Genomic DNA, 15,123 nt, shown 5'->3' on the forward strand with positions numbered 1-15,123 from the left:
CCAGAGATTCATACGGGCAGGACCCAAGTGCTTTGGGAGCCAGACCTGAGGATGGTTGGTGCTAAATTTCCGGCCAGCCAGCAGGAAGACAGCAAGAAATCAAACATAACTGATTTAAAGAATAATTGTGACTTTTTTAAGCACACTTAAGCTTGGAGAGTGAGAATTCCACTCTCAGTACTGGTATGAACTTAATATAAATGTGAGCTCTTAGACTGTTGTTCATGCCCGCTGCCTCCTGATTTCAGCCACCCAGGAAATCAGATTAACAGGCACCCCTTCCCTAATCATCTTTTACTTATCAAAGGCCTACAGAGTCTCTAAATTTCTCAGTGGCCTAGGCACAAGTGGGCGTCCCCAAGGTTCTGCTGCACTGATGGCCCACCACACAGGGTTTAGAGACCACCCACATCGGCCTCACATGAGGGGCTGGTTGAAAGTGCCACTCCTGGGCCCTCTTAGATCCACAGAGATCAATTCGGGGGCTAGCTGGAGAGGTCGGGAATTTGCATTTTAACCACATCCTCTATGAGTGTCTAGCACTCTAGGAAGTTCCTTCAGCTTTGCTCTAGAAGTGAAATGAAGGTGACACCATTATATTCTCTGCTGGCAATCAGAAGAAAAGATTTGCTGTGGAGCAGTAGCACTGGCTGTGACCAAGTGACCGATGATGATTATGATATTAATTCTGATTTATGTCATGGACTTAGCTGTTGGTGTTCAATTCCACTTATGGCTATAAACTCAGGCAGGGATTATTAGGCCTCCTGAGAGCCCAGGACCGTGGGCTTTGACAGTTATCTGCAGAATTTCACTGAAGGAACAGGGAGCGTCTGCGGCCTGCTCTATACCAGGCTAATGGGTTGAGAGTCGCATTATCTCCGATCTCCATGGCTATGGGCCCCTGAGGTTGTGGCCTGGGCACCTTCTCTGGCCAGAAAGTACAGTTCTGTGGGCTCTCTGACAGATACACATGACAGTACAAATTCATAACCAAGTTACAGCAATAGCAAAATTATAATATATTAATAGCAATATCATAATAGAATAAAGCCTTGGGAGGGCAACCAATCTTCCAGAATCTGCAGGCTGGCATCCGATGTTTGTCAGCTCAGCTGAAGGTAGTGCCTTCAGAATTTGGTTACATCGCAGCAAGAAGGACCAGGATTAGTTGCAGGGAATCATTTTCCAAGCAGACCCATTTTAAATGCTGAAACTGGCCCCTGAGGTTGCATGGAGCCTCCCTTCCTGAGTGAGATCTTTGGAAATAAAAAGGTGGCTTAGGAAATAAAGCCATCTCTAATGGTGGCTTTCACAAAGACTTCAGTCTCATGGCAGTTTGGCCACTGACATACATTTTTTGGCTTACTACCATATAAGCTGTTCTCAGAGGTGGCTTCTGGTATGCTTCTTCTAAGAGGAGTGGCACTCAAGAGAGTCATGTATGGCAATAACCAGTTCCCAGCTGCTCCAGAGGACATGGTGAGCCAGGTGTCTATCTGGCAAAGGGCCAGATTCAGGGGCAACCTGGTGGGACACTGATGGCCAAGATCCTGTTCATAAGCTCTGGGCTCATGCTGTGCCTCTCCTGCTGCTCTCCACTGAGCACACTCTGGAAGAAGGCCCAGTGTAGACAGAGGGAGGTGAGGGGAGGTCTCAGGAAAGCTCGGTGGAGTGCCATGTACTAGCACTGCCTTGCACAAAGCTGCTTTGCAATAAATAAAATACTTGTTGATGAAAGGCCTCCTTTGTGGACTTCTAACTCTGAACCTTTACCACATAGCAGCAGGGTAGTGCAACCCAGGCCCACAGAGGGGCAGTGAGAAGAGGATGAGAAAATGTTAATACAAGCTTGTTTGGAACAGGGGAGCCGACCATGCTGGCCTCTATTTTGCAAGCTGCAGCTTGCCATCCAGCTTGGTAGCCCTTGACGTCCCCTCAGCTTCATCACTTGCTCTGCTGACATCTGGACTGCCCGTCTTTACTCTTTGACACACAGGGTGAGGTCCAGACAGGGAGGCCCATGTGAGGCCACCTCGTCTGCTCCCAAGAAAACTTGGGGAGGGTCTTCTCATCAGTCTGAGTTGAGTGGTCTCGTCCTCACTTTGTGGGTGTGGGAGGTCGGGCTACGGACCACTTCATAGCCCTCCTCAAGTCTTCACCATGGTGTGGCTTTCTCAGCACAGAAGGGTCTAGAGTTAATGTGAACAGCATCTGGATGACCCACCCTCAGGGTTTCTTGGTCCCTGCTCTGGTGCCTGAGGATGAGGGAACTGAGAGGAGACTGACTGGCCATACTTCCCAACATGGCAGCTTCCAAGATGGCCTTTAAGAGCAGAACACAAAGATCTGAGGGGAAGGAGGCCAGCCCCTCCTGGGTTCCGTGCTGATGCTGAATGGAGACTCAAAGGGGCTACAGCCAGGCTCACCTCTCCTCTAGCCTGGATCTGGCCATTAATCATAATCCAGCCCTCTCCCTTTTTCCTCTGGGAAGATATGCCTTTCCTCTCTCCACTTAGGAAACCACCCCCACCTCCCAAGGCTGGTGAGGGGCCGGGGCTGCTTTGGTGGTCATCCAGCACTGAGGAGAGCCTCCTGAGGATCCAGAGAAGACCTGGCCCTCCAGCTCAGTGCCCATCCAGCCCAGGTGCACAGTGGACCTAAGGAATCCTGGGGGGGGGGGGGGAGGCAGGGAAGGCGAATGGTGACTGGGGTTTCTCTCTTATTTAAAAAACAAAAAGGAAGTGATGTGTTAACAGTGAATACAGGCGGGTGTTGGGGGTGCAGGGTCCACTTTCTGGAGCAGGGCAGTGGCCGGGCCGGGCCGGGCATCCAGGGTCAGATGAGGCCCGCAGCCTTCTCCTGCACATTGTATTCCTTGTTCCTCTTCACCCGCCAGCTGATGAACACGAGCAGCAGCGTGCCCAGCACCTTGTAGCCCACCTGCAGGCCCAGGTACCTGTACAGCAGGAGGAGGCGGGGCCAGTGAGGGGGTGTGGAGGCTCTGTGGACCGGGTCCCAGGTCCATGGAGAAGAGCATCATCATTTCCACAGTGGCCCAGGGACTATGTTGTCAGGTAAGGATCCATTACCACCCAGCTGGGGACCACTTTCCTCATCTCTCTGACCCATGGGCAGGAGCTTCCCAGAGAATAGGCATGATGTTCCCAATCCAGTAGTCCTTCCCCACCCCTGCACTGCCCCCCTTCCCTGCCCCCATCTCCCTGCCCCATCATGCTCCCAGGGCCAGAGACAACACTGCAGCCCCAGCCAGTTTGGAGCATCTGGTCCTCCCAGCATAGCCAGGAGACAGGTGTCTGCTCACTGCCCTCTTGGTCCAGCCCTCCCCCGGCCTTCTATGCCGCTCTGACACCGTTTCCAGACTCTGTTCCATCCCCTCAAGCCCACTCTCCTCTCGGTTTCTGGTCTATATGGTGATGGGAAACAGGTGAGATGGCTGGAAGGGGTGCTGAGGCAGGTTAGGCCCACCTGCCCTTGACCTGTGCCATGAGCCATGGTGGGGCCACCTCTCTCAGAGCATGGGAGATGGCCTGCATCATTCCACAGCCACAGCCTCGCCTCAGACTGCAGCCAGTCCCTTTCCCTTTGACAAACTTCTTTCTGCTGCTTCCCCTCCTGAGGGACTGTGGACCAGGGGCTAGCTCCCAGTAGTGTGTGCATGTGCTGGTGGGCTCTCTCTCTCTCTCTCTCTCCATCACCTGGATGGCTCTCTGTCACCAGTGACCCCTGGTCCCTCTCCATGGCAGCGCCCCTCTAGTCCCCTCCCTCAGAAGCCTGGCTGCCCCCTCCCCGCCCCCCCCCAGAGCTGCCACAGCAGATGGCTGCCCTCTGCTCTGGGCTGGGGCCTGACCCCCTCTCCAGCACCCCCAAGGTGGGCTGCCGGGCCCTCACCTGTCTCGGAGAGCATCATTGTTGTAGTAGGCACAGGCCCCGCGCCTCCCTGAGCACTGCAAGCTCCACCGGATGCAAGAGTAGTCAATGGTGAGGCCATAGAGGGCTGGAGACGGCAGCCAGGCTGGTGTCGGTGGGAAGAAAGTTGAGAGAGTCCAGTCACATGGAGGTGCAGGCTGAGGCACCCGACCGGGTGACAGGAGAGCACACCCACCCACCCATCGCCCCTGTGTGGTTTGCCTGAATGAGACCGTCTCTGCCCCAGCCCTGGGAACCACAGTGACTTTGGAAAGCCGAATAGCTTCCCAAGAAGCATGAATTCCTCTTTCACTAGAGGCTTAGAAAAGGGACCTGAGCCATCCTTTCAGGGCAGTGAGTCACAGAGGCCACCGTGATGCCAGCTCAGACATACCACATAGTTCTCACGCTGGATTGGTCCCAAGTGGAGATAGGCTGACCTCCACCTTGTGGCAGGAGCCTCCTGAGGGCATCGACTCCTCAAGTCCTCACAGGTGGGTGGGTACCCTTGTCTTAAGAAGGAGGAAGGTGGGCATGGCTAGCTCACCGTTGCATAGCCGGGAGGGTCAGGGCTGGGCTCTGAACCCTGGTTTCCTCTGGTCCCATCTTTCACCACAACAGTCTGCCTCTGTGGCTGAGACAGCACCCCCACAAAACCCCCAACACTCTGGCTTCTCAGAGCCTCTACCCCAGCCCCCTGAACTTCCCCACAGCTGAGCGGTGAGGCAGAGGCTATGATGTCCTGGTGTTAAATATTCAGAATGACTCCTGTATTGTTAGCTACAGTTCTAGGCAGTCTCGGGACTGGGGAGAGGCTTGTCTGGGATTCACACCCCAAACCCTGCCCTCAGAACAGTCTCCAGACTGTCTTCAGGGCCCTGTGAGAAGCTGCTTCAGGAAGAAAGAAAGAGGAAATCTGCTTGTGGCTCCACCCATAATGGGAACCTTTGAGAACCAGCCTCTCTACTCAGACCCTGCTCACTTCCAAGTCTCCAGCTAAGCGGGGGATGGAAACTGGCCACAAGGATTGTCCACCAAGGACGCTTCCCTAAATAGAAACAAAATCCAGAGAAATTTTCAACCAAATTTCAGTGGGTAATTTAAAACTTGCTGGGTTTTATCCATGTCCTTCTTTCCACCCCAGAGTGGGGCTGTGTTCATGGGTGATGAATGGAAATGCCTTCAGCCTGGATTTTCTAACTGTGGTTCCAGATGGAGTTGTCTGAGCTCCAATGAGAAAACAAAGGCAGCAGGTGCTTTGAGCAGTGGGACCGTGACTGTTTGCAAGGCGGCTAGGAGAAGGTCCTCAGAGCCCGTCCTAGCTGCTGGCTGTGTTGGGCAGAATGCAGGGTTTCCTTCCCAGCAGAGATTTTGGAACAAGTTATACATGAATCATGTATGATAGGCTAAAGGACAGCAAGGAGGTGTGGTGACGGCAGTGCCTCTGCCACCAGGACAGGGTAGAGCCCACTGCCCTGCATCCTCCATGCTGGTAATACAGGCCTGAGGAGGAGGGTCCGAAGGCACCGTGCTGGAAGGAGGGGAGCAAGTGACCCGAGCCTGAGAAATCCCATTGAAAAGGCTGGTTCATTCCTCAAAGGTTCTTGCTCAGCAGGCCCCACCAGAGACATCACCAACACACCCCAGAACGATAATGGAGGGCCAAGCGAGGCCTGGCTCCTGGATAATAATGCACGGTGGGCCCTGCAGGGATTTCAGCATGTAGGGTCAGAAAGTCCACTCCCATAGCAACTGAAGTCTCTCTGGGGCAATTGCCATATTCCCCACTGCAGTGTGCACACACTGGGTCCTTCATAATCAGTTGAATTTAGTCCCTTTACTTGGTTTACCTGTCACTGTAAGGGTCTGCACATTGATTCCTGAATGTGTCAAGAAGGGAGGATCCAGCACGAGCCTCTGGGAAAGGGCGGTGAGGTCCACACATGCCCCAGCCTCCCCCAGACCATGCCCCCAGGGAGCTTGCCCTCGGGTGGGGGGTGGGGAGCATTACTGACCCTGTGCTCACAGCTCCATCCCTCCGGATGGAGGGTGGGCTCTGGGCTGCTGGAGTGTGGGCAGGGCTTGTCGACAGAGGCTTCCCCCCGCCCCACCTCAATGAGAAATATTTGCTGCATAGAGGCAAGGGAGGGAGTTTTGTAAAATGGGAGGGAAGCCAGGGCTGGGCTCAGCTGCTGTTCTGGGACAGGAATGCAGGGTTTTTGTTCCTACAGCCAGTTCTTGGAGAGAGATGAAAAAATACCTGCCTTCAATTCTTTATTAGGTACTCTCAGCTGTGTCCACTTTTCATTTTTCTTACATGGTTTTGTTTGGAACTAATGCCATAGATGGAATCTTTCCTAACCTCAAGGAACAGGGAAACCGTCCATATAGGGTCTTGGCCTTTGCTGATGCTTGATTATGCCCAGCTTCTCTTCACAGCAGAGATGAGAGAGGGCTTCCTGCAGCCCCAACCTGCACTTCACAGCCCTCAGATGCCTGGTGCCACTCCCCAGGAAGGAAGGGGGCATCGCAGACACTTACCCAGCAGGCGCATCAGCAAGAACTGTACCCCAATGGCAAATGACTTTTCTTCCTGGTTCACCACACTGTAAAGGAAGAGTGGAAGTCAGCAGCCGGAGGACTGAGGGCTGTGCCTTCGCTCAGGGGCAGCCAACCTCAGAGCATGCCAGAACCTGCCCTCCAGTGGCCTGACAGCCACCTGACCGACTGGATTCACCTCAGCCAAGTGCTCCTGTTGTTTATATCTGTGGTTCTCAAAGCATCATCGCTGGACCAACAGCATGAGCACCTCCCCACACCCCAGGAACTTGTTAGAAAGGCAGATTCCCAGGCCCTACCTCAGACCTAAGAATCAGATCCTCTGGGAGCGGGGCCCAGACATCTGTGCTTTAGGAAGCCCTCCACGAGATTCTGTTGCACACTCGCATTTGAGAACCACTGGTCCCTGTGACTTTCAGGGTTGCCCAGTGTCCCCTCCAAGAGGCAGAGGGCAGAAAAGGCTGGGAACAGACAGAAGGATGGGGAAGGGTGTGTTCAGAGCAGCAGGCCTGAACAACTCCCGTGGAGTGTAAATAGCAATAAAGACAGCCCTGATGAAAGTCTAATTAAGGCCCCTGGGCTGTAGGCTTCTGTGTGCAACGAAAAGAATCCTCTCCCTGGGGCCAGCTTCCTGGGCGTGTGGCCTGTGCAGCCTCCCAGGCCCCCACCCTCGGAAAGGCCCCACGTTTGGTTTAACGGTCTGCTGCGGCCGTCTTGAAATTCTCAATAATTTTGGAACCAGGAGCCTCCCATTTTCATTCTGCACTGGATCCTACAAATTATGTAGCCAGTCTTACCCCTACCCTTCTTCCCTCAAGAGGGGATGAATGTTTGGCTGAGGAAGGAGATTCAGAGAGCGATGGGGAAGCTATCTGTCAGTGGCATTGCCGGACCCTGCCATCCCAGCTGGGCGTGGGGCAGAAAGGGAGGACACCCCATCCACAAGGTGGGGAGCCAGGAGGTGGCCTGCAGAGGCATCAGGCTTCTCTGTGCTCTGAAAACCCACACTCCTGGGTGGGTATCTGTGGGGGAAGGGCATTCGGGGCCGAGGGGACATCAAGGAAGGGAAGTCAGAACTAATCTCCAGGTCTCTGCACACATTTTGTTCTGTCCCCACAGTCCTGCCAGCAGAGTGGAATGGGACCCTCTTCCAGTTCTTCTGAAGGAAGGCCCAGTGAAAACAGTACTCATGGGGTGCAGCAGGGGAAAAAGACAGCCACTTGGGACCCCCCAGTGGAAAGTGCCTCAAATCTCAATCTAATGGATGCTCCCTTTATGCCTATAGGTCCCTCCAGTGGACCAATTCATAAGTCTTGGTCATTGTCCCTGGGCAGACTCCCCTAGATTCTGAACTGAATGGGGCTTGGGCACCCCAGTTTGCCTTCTGATAGACAACTTGAGCCTCTTATGGTGTCTGCTGACATTGGAGGTGAATTAACTCTGGCATTCTGCCCACTCTCTCCTTCCACATTTCTGGTGAAGCTTCCCTCACAGCCTGTATTTCCATGCCTAGTTGGGGGTCAGGGTACAAACAACAGTTGGGTCACCTACAATGTCATCTTTAAGCTTCACCTTCTCCACACTAAATAGCATCCGTTTTCCCATCTTTCCCAGTGGGATTTATCTTTAAACAATTTTGGGGTCCTGGGGCCTCTTCAATTTCGCTTCAGCCCCTGCCAGACTTAGAAGGGAGAGGTTTCCTAGGAAAGCCCATCCTGTGGTTGAAATGATGCTCCTTCTCCACAGCTTCCCTATCCCTAAGGCTTGTTGTAGTCCTCTGGGAGGCAGACTGCTCAGGGACTTCCCTGTGAAATTTCCTTATCCTGTTCCCTCTCCTTATCCTGGCCACCCACAGATCTTTCTCAGGGTTAGAGGGTCCTCCATGGCCCATCTGGCCCTGGTGCAAGAGGTAACACCACCCAGGGGCCTCAGGTGAAAGTACTCATGCTTGGAATGCACAGGGTGGGGAGTGGTAGAAAGAGGGTATTGATGGTATTGGGAGAAGCAAAATGCTCTGGCTCTGAGCATCCCCACATGTTCCTGTGGAATATGCTAAGAACACAAGGTTCTGACTGCTCTTTTTCTGTGCCGTGTCTCAGGATGGTGGTTGCAATGAGCAACCTGGAGGCATGGGGTAAAATCTTCCCCTAGACTAAGAGCAGTCTTGGTCTATATAGCTGTGACTCTCTCAAGCTCAGTGTTCCTCACTGTGTCATAAGCTCACTGCATGTGAAACATACACCTGGGTGCTCTAGGTCACCCCATGGGATGTGGGACACAAGGATAAATGATGTTCACGCTCCTTACTGTGCTGTAATAGTCCTTTATCTTTGAACCAGGAGTCTCCTGTCTTCTGCCAGCATTCTTGAAACAGTAACAAAAACAGGAGCTTGGTAGTTTGCAAGCTAACTTATAATTAGGATAAAATCCCAGGTCCTGACAAGTGGCTGCTTCTGTTCTTCATCTCTTAGCCTTTTGGGAAGAATAGGTCATTGGCACCTAGCTACCTGTTAATGATTCTTAGAGTTTGGTTAATAGTGATAATTAACTAATATATAGGATACCTTATATTTACAAGGCAATTTACCAGGTAATCCTAACACCAGTCCTTTCCTGTCAATTATCATTAACCTCTTTTCATAAATGAGGAAACTGAGACTCGGTGAGGTTGGCATTCAGCCAATGCATGCTAGAGCTGGGTCTTTGACCCTAGCAATGGGCATCCAAATCCTGTGTTTTTCCCTTTCTTCTTTCAAGGTGGGTGAGGACAGGAAAGAGGCGGGCAGGGGTGGGTTAGGTGAACTTGGTTGAAATGTTGTTTTCCCTTTTGCAGAGGATGAGGTGAAGGAAGGGTCAGCTCCCTGCTAAAACTTCAGAGACATTTCACCGCCACTGTAATGGAACACCTCTGTCCTCCCCTCCCACCTTGGCCAGCTTCTCCCTTCTGACTGGAGAACTTGGTCCTGGCTCCTCACACACTGGGCTTTTCTTATTTTCATTCTTCCTCATAGCCTTCATTCTGTCTCTGGAAAAACTTTTCACATTTTTCTTCCTTGATTTTGTGCATCTAACTCAATTCTCCTCCTTCTTCTCAGTTCTTCCAGGATTTAAATATGAGTGAATCTACAGGCATTTCCACAGCATGGAACCAGGCAGCCTGGCTTCATCAGGACTTAACTGTTCATGGCTCTGCCCTCCCAGGGCTGGGGTCTCTCAGTGCAGAGTGGAGGTGCCAACAGGACACATGGGTGCCCTGAGACAGACTGAGGCAGCACAGTGAGGGGCTCCGCACCGAGTCTGGCTTGGCAGGGCCCCCGGCATTGTTGTGTTAGTATCACCGTCCCGCATCATCCAAAGAGCATTGCAGATTGGTGTTCAAAGGACTCTGAGGGAAAGGAAGGAGAGGCAGAAGCAGGCAGCATGGGGAAGGAGAGGCGCACTCACCGCAGAACCATCATGTAGAGCGGGTTGTGGGAGATGCAGGCTATGAGGGCCACGAAGGAGATGAGGAAGATGGCCGGGAGCAGGAAGTGGGCACAGGGGATGGGGCATGATCCCGTCTTGGCTGAAGAGGACGCCCCGGTCACACAGCTGCAGTTCAAATAGGTCTTGGGAAGGAGAGGGAGAGGGGAGGGGGAAATCTGCTGTTATTATTTGGCCTCCACACGTGACAAACGCCTGCACCAGCTCTAGCCTAAGAGCCCCTCAGGTTTTGACAGCTCTGCCCTGGGGAGCTGGGCGATGCTGCATGTGGAGGCTGGAGAGCAGACCCGGTGAGGGGTTCGAGGTGCCCCATGGATACCACCTCTGACCTCTGGGCAATCAAAACCATCTTCACCAAAACTGGTCATCTAGCATGGGCTGGGCCCCTCCAGCGGTTCCACTCACATCAGGACATGCAGGATCCCACTGCCAGGCAAGGCCTACCCAGCTTGGGACCAGGGGCTGGGAGGGCTCTCTTCAGGGCCAGGCCGGCCTGTGCCCAGCAGCAGTGGTTTCATGGGTGGTTGTTCTTGCAGTTTGTGTGCTTACTGCACAGAAGGTAAGAAAGGTATAAATAGGAGACAGCAGTGGGAACCTAGCTGAATCCGCTGAGCTCTTCATCTGTTAGGCCTCTGCCTGAGCGGAACTCCTCCCGTCTGTGAAGGCCTCTAGCGAAGGAGGTCCCTGTCTGAAATCTGCGAGTCCAGATGGTTCAGCGCTCTTGTAAGACTGGCCTTGGTGGTCACTGCCCGTGACAGGTGGTCTTCACCTTACCTTTCACAGCATCTGATGGATTAGCCTATGACCATTTAAGTGTCATAGCAGTTACAAGGCTAGGACCAGAACTAAGGAACTAGGATGCCCCCTTCTGCCAGACAGCAGGAACTACACACCTTCTTTGTTTTGACTGCCAGGAAGCTCAGAAATAAGTTATGTGCAGTATGGCTATTAGTTCCCTCAGTCTGGATTTTTTTTTTTTAACATAGATCTTTTCCCTTTGTAATTTACCGCCTGTTCTTGATATTATGCTAATGGCTCTGTGTAATTATTGGAAACCTGTCAAGATGATTTCTGGAAGCAGATGAGTCAGAGGTAAGTAAATAAAGATAAGGAAACCACAGAAGCCACCACAGACTCATTTGACTAGAAGGCAATGGAGAGAGCATCATGTCTGCACTCCTTGTCCTCCACCTGCCCACAGAGGTGGCTGTGGGAGTAGCCTTGCCCTGTGCTCTCAGAGGATGATGCTAAGTGGGGCTAGCCTTGTCCATGCCTTCCACACAGGCTTAAAGGAACGAGGTGTATGCTTTTCCTTAGGGCATCTTTAGAAGAACTGAACAGACTTTCCATTGCTTTTAGGAAAAGGTAGATCCAAATCCTAGGCCTGGCCTGGCCAGCCTTGGCCTATGTGTGACATGCCTCTCAGCACCAACCCTGGCCTTCTCTGCTTTCTCCTGCACCTAGCTAGGTCATGCCCTAGGGCATTGCTCTTGCTGTTTCTTTACCTGGAATGCCTCACTTCCAGGACTTTCTAGGGTCTTCCTCTTCTGGTTGTTCAGTTCTAATGTCACCTCCTCAGGGAGGCCCCCAGACACTCTCTGTCCATTAAGTCTCTTGGGGGCATGGATTATATTCTAAAACTATCTTGTGAGTTTATTTGATAGAATGCAAACTCATTGAGAGCAGGCACCTTGTCTGATGGGTTCACTGCTGAATCCTCAACTTCTGTGGCCATGCTGGATGTTCACTAAATATTTGTTGAATAATTGAACAAATGTCTTGACTTGGTTTGCTGCTGACTGACCCTAGAATCCAGGAGTCATAGCACTCAGAGGGCTATTAGAGCCTTGCCAGGTGGGCATAGTGAATGTCGGTTGCACCACTGGAAGGCTGCTGGTGAGGAGATATGTGACCTTGAACAGATGTGTCCCAGACTGAGGCCGAGTCCTGGGTTCTAGTCCCAGATCTGTCCCTAAATAGCTCAGGACTTCAGGTCAGTTGTGTGGCCACATGTAGGGGCTGACAGGTTCCACTGAATGCCCTAGGTCACACTTCCAGCTCTAACCTTCTGGGGCCACATCACAGAAGATCCTCTGCCCTCAGTTTATCTAGGCCTGCCTCTGTGGCTTTCCATACAGCCAGTATGCAGGATCCAGGATGCCCATTAGGATCCTTCGGGATGAGGCTCAAAGGCCTCAGCTGAAGCAGTTCTTTGGCTTGTTTCTGCTCTGAGCATTGTTAGGCCTCAGGAATGTGAATCTGTTGAACATCGGCCAATCTTTAATTGACTTTGGGCTGTAGGCATCTGGTCATGACCTTAGGGAAGGGGAGGTGGAGAGAGGGCGGGTGTGGCCCAGAGGCCAGAAGCTGGGAATGAGTGTGGGGCGGGTGGCAGTCTGCCCATCCTGGAGCCTAGGAGTGGTCTGCGAGGGCACATGCTGAGCACAGAGACCCCACGGGGCTTCTCCCACCCTTACCAGCTGCTTGGAGGCTACCGAGCTGACGTTAATCTCACTGCAGCCGGCGTGGCACGGGGAGAGGTACTCCACTCCATTGTCTCCACAGACCGGGTGGAAGATGGAATCTGGGCACGAGCAGTCCTTGCGGCAGGCGGGAGTCTGCGGATGTATAGGACTTGATGTCCTGCCAGCAAAACAGGAAATGGGGAATCAAACAAAGCAAGACCAAAGAAAAGTCTACTCACGCCAGCCCAGTGTGAGTTTCCCGCCTGTTTAGTGTGCCTGTGCGTCTCTGTCTTGGGCCAGCGCCACCCTGGGACCTGAATGATGCTTATCGGAGCCGATGGTGAATTGACTGCCTGATCAGGGCTCATGGCATCACGAGGTGCAGCTCGGCAAGGCATGGTCAGCAAACCCCACACTGAAGAAAGACGTCAAGATACCCAACCAGCCAGGACTCCTATGAAAGAGACGGCAGATGCTATGCAAAGTCACAGGCAATATTTCCCTTCCCTTCTCCTTCATCTGTGCTCAGGCCGAGGGAAGGCTGGGGCTCCTTGAGGCAATCTGGGGTCGAGAGGGCTCCAGTCTCTGGGTCTATGGAGACATTGCCTAGGTCGCTCCACCCCCTGTGCTGCACCCAAGGGGATTTCACCAGCTGACCTCACCATTCTCACCCCCCCCCCCCCGCCACATCTGATGTTCATGATCATCTCTGGGGAGGGTAGGCATAGGCTGACAAACCCCAAGGCAGGGGGCTGCTAAAACAATGACACCACTGATAGTTAACAGTAATGGGGTGCCTCTTATGTGCCAGGAACCATGCTCACGGCTTTTCACCCAGCCATCATGACAACTCTTCAATTAATTCCATTGCTTCTGTGATGAGAAAACTGCAGATGAGACAAGTAACTTTCCCCAGCTACAAAGGGCTGTGCCAGACTCTCCCCAGTCTGATGACAGAGCCCTGTGCTAAAAACCCCCACTCAGAGCAGCCCAGGGGCTCCAAGCTCTCTCGGCCTCTCTCGATCCACAGTCAGCCTGCAGAACAACGCACCCTGGTGGTGGTGGGGGGGGGTCCCCGCCCTGAGCAGCCCTCCCTTCCGTCCTTTACCCACCAAAGACGGAAGAGGTAATTTCAGAGAAAAAGAGAAAACACCAAGACAGAAAGGTACAGTATGTCCAAACGTTGCAACCTTGTTAGGCAAAATGTAAAAGAAGTCGTAGGAAGGGGCACTCAGGCAAAAACAAATGCTCTTTGTTCAGCACCCTTCCCTCACAGGCCCCTAAAGCTCTTCCTGAACATGACACCAGATTCAAAACTTAGGACCAGGTTGCTTTATGCAAACCGACAGGTGTACTTTACCTGCCCTCTTCCTCACCTGCCCTAATTTTGTTTGAGTCTGCCATCACTTTCATTGTTGTTTCCCAGATCTTTTCAAGTCCCCTTCTCTCATCTTTCTTCAGCAGCTCAAGGAGACTTTGTAATTGTAGCTGGCACAGAGCTGATGCTAAACATAGCTTATTTCCTGGTTCCTGAGGCTCACAGCCCTACAGATTCATCCTGAAACCAAATTAACCAGTTTTTGGTACTTCTTAAAAACAAAACAAAACAAAACAAAACAAAAACAAAACAAAAGACAGAACTCTGACCCTGATTGCTGGTGACCCAATAGGACTCTCTGATTTCTTTTCATAAGTGAGCATATTATTCAAGGCCTCATTTTCTAAGTTGCCACACAGGAGATTAGATCAAAGGCGGAAAGGAGAGAAGAGAGGAGTTGAGGAAGCAGAAAGGAAGATACACGACAGCCAGATCCAGGCTCTGGCCTCAGTGAAGGGGATCTTCTCACCTCTCATTCCCATTACCTGGGGGGGTAGACCTCTGCTATAGTGGGGGTAGAGCATCCCATGAAGAAGAGAGGGGCACAGAGGATCATGGAGATGGTGATGATGGTGGCAGCCACGCGGGGAATGGTTTGCAGAGAGAAAACGAAACGTTTCATGAGGATTCCTCCAAACAGCATCCCCAAGGCCGCGGCAGGGAGGTTCACAGCACCTACAGGTAAAGAGAAGCTGGTGTGGGTGTACAGGACTGGGAGTCTTGTGAGGAGCTGCAAACACTGAGCTGAACCATGGACAAGGAGACACGACTACCTGAAGGGACATTTGATACATTCAAATGCTGTAAGAGCTGACATTAATTCAGCGCTTACTGTTTGCCAGACACATCTACAGAGTTCTCTTGATGTAGCAGATTGTCCTGCTTGTGCAAAGGAGAGAGAAATAAATGGGTCCCTTGCAGTCACAGAGATGTGGGTTGAATGTGCATTTAGTAAGTGCTTTTCATTACCTGGCCCCTCATTGCACCCTCACTGTCACCACATGAGTCACACAATGGTGCTCCCTGCCTGATGTGCTGGTTGGTGCCTGAAAGCTAGAGGGGTGAGGCCCTGGCCACCTTGCCACATCCCACAGTCCACTCACCTGTGGACTGGGCTCAATAATTCACTTCAGTACTTGGTTGGGACCACATCAGTGATTCTCAATCTCAATTGGCAAAAAACACCAATGCTGGGTCCCACCCAGAGATTCTGCTTTCATTGACTGAGGATGGGGCCTGGGTATCTGTACTTTTTAAAGCTGTCCAGGGGGTCCTAAAGTGCAGCCAGGGTGGAGAATCACTGGGCCA

The 15,123-nt window shown here is 52.3% G+C and overlaps 1 protein-coding gene across 1 annotated transcript in view; it reads right to left on the reverse strand.

Annotated features, from left to right (window-relative positions):
• Nucleotides 1-998: 998 nt before the first annotated feature.
• The window catches only part of SLCO2A1 (solute carrier organic anion transporter family member 2A1), an 83,041-nt gene continuing 68,916 nt past the window's right edge, over nucleotides 999-15,123 (reverse strand). Inside the window, exons 9-14 of the mRNA XM_047874903.1 lie at nucleotides 14,301-14,490; nucleotides 12,450-12,615; nucleotides 9,934-10,097; nucleotides 6,472-6,536; nucleotides 3,913-4,036; nucleotides 999-2,959 (exon numbers count right to left, since the gene is read on the reverse strand). Coding sequence (XP_047730859.1) covers nucleotides 2,839-2,959; nucleotides 3,913-4,036; nucleotides 6,472-6,536; nucleotides 9,934-10,097; nucleotides 12,450-12,615; nucleotides 14,301-14,490 — 830 coding nt within the window. The 3' untranslated portion in view covers nucleotides 999-2,838. The remainder of the gene's footprint in view (nucleotides 2,960-3,912; nucleotides 4,037-6,471; nucleotides 6,537-9,933; nucleotides 10,098-12,449; nucleotides 12,616-14,300; nucleotides 14,491-15,123) is intronic.

Source organism: Prionailurus viverrinus, chromosome C2 (genome assembly GCF_022837055.1).
Source record: "Prionailurus viverrinus isolate Anna chromosome C2, UM_Priviv_1.0, whole genome shotgun sequence".
Classification (NCBI taxonomy): domain Eukaryota; kingdom Metazoa; phylum Chordata; class Mammalia; order Carnivora; family Felidae; genus Prionailurus; species Prionailurus viverrinus.